The sequence below is a fragment of the Eimeria acervulina genome, genomic scaffold (assembly GCF_000499425.1).
Source record: "Eimeria acervulina Houghton genomic scaffold, Eah_scaff3161, whole genome shotgun sequence".
Taxonomy (NCBI): Eukaryota; Apicomplexa; class Conoidasida; order Eucoccidiorida; family Eimeriidae; genus Eimeria; species Eimeria acervulina.
In genome coordinates, this window is record NW_013547639.1 from 1 (window position 1) to 1,371 (window position 1,371).

The 1,371-nt window shown below is 38.9% G+C and overlaps 1 protein-coding gene across 1 annotated transcript; it reads left to right on the plus strand.

The window, feature by feature from the left end:
- Window positions 1-747: 747 nt before the first annotated feature.
- EAH_00068220 (hypothetical protein) lies at window positions 748-1,323 on the plus strand (the record flags this gene model as incomplete). Its single annotated transcript, XM_013392291.1, has 2 exons — window positions 748-806; window positions 1,230-1,323. Coding segments are annotated over 2 exons (153 nt in total), but the record flags the coding sequence as incomplete, so codon positions are not given.
- Window positions 1,324-1,371: the final 48 nt, after the last annotated feature.

Sequence of the window (1,371 nt, forward strand, 5' to 3'; positions counted from 1 at the left end):
TACTTTCTGTTTTGTTGTCTCCTTAAGGGGCTTCATTTGTCTCCCTCTGTCTCCTTTTGCCTCTTCTCCCGTCTCTTTGTCTCCTTTAGTGTCTCCTTTTGTCTCCTTTGTTGTCTCCTTTATTGTCTCCTTTTGTCTCATTTAACGCCTTCATTGTCTCCCTTATCTGTCTCGCTTATCTTTTATCTGTCTCCTTTATAGTACATCTGTCTCCTTTTGTCTTTCTTTTGTCTCCTTTATATTATATCTGTCTCCTTAGGCCTTTATCTGTCTCCTTTATGTTATGTCTGTCTCCTTTATATTATATCTGTCTCCTTCTGTCTTTCGTCTGCCTCCTTTATATTATATCTGTCTCCTTTTGTTTTTCGTCTGTCTCCTTTATATTATATCTGTCTCCTAGATCTTTTATCTGTCTCCTTTATATTATATCTGTCTCCTTTAGTCTTTTGTCTGTCTCCTTTATATTATATCTGTCTCCTAAATCTTTTATCTGTCTCCTTTATATTATATCTGTCTCCTTTTGTCTTTCTTCTGTCTCCTTTAGATTACATCTGTCTCCTTTTGTCTTTCGTCTGTCTCCTTTAGATTACATCTGTCTCCTTTTGTCTTTCGTCTATCTCCTTTATATTATATCTGTCTCCCTTTGTCTTTCGTCTGTCTCCTTTATATTACATCTGTCTCCTTTTGTCTTTCGTCTATCTCCTTTATATTATATCTGTCTCCTTTTGTCTTTGTTTTGTTTTGCAGGGCATCGCCAGACGAGGGTTTTACGGGGCGTATTTATTAGACGAGCCCGACTTAGTGCTGTAGGTGGAGTAATTATTGTTTTGTCTCCTTTTATTATTTTTGTTTGTCTCCTTTATCTTCTTCTGTCTCTTTTCTTTGCTTGCTTGTTTATTCTTCTTGCTGTCTCTGTCTCTGTCTCTCTATCTGCTGTCTCTTTTTCATGCATTTGGGCTTTATCTTCTTCCTGTCTCCTTATGTCTTCTTTCTATTTTTTTTGTCTGTCTCCTTGTCTCCTTTTCTTTCTTTTTCTTTCTTTACTGTCTCCTTCTTCTCAATGCTTACATACCACTGCACGAACTTTATCACACTTTAGAGCTCAAGGTCTAGGGTTTAGGGTTAGGGTTTAGGGTTCAGGGTTTAGGATTTAGAGCTCGCGATCTAGGGTTTAGGGTTTAGGGTTTAGGGTTTAGGGTTTAGGGTTTAGGGTTTGGGTGTCTGTACAGGTCGATGGTGTCTGCAATGCATCGGCATTTGGCTGTGCCTGTCACCTGCAAAATACGCAAAGTGCTGACAGCACCAGACAGCACTGCATGTTAGCCTCAAACCCTAAACCCTAAACCCTAATTCCTAAACCCTAAACCCTAA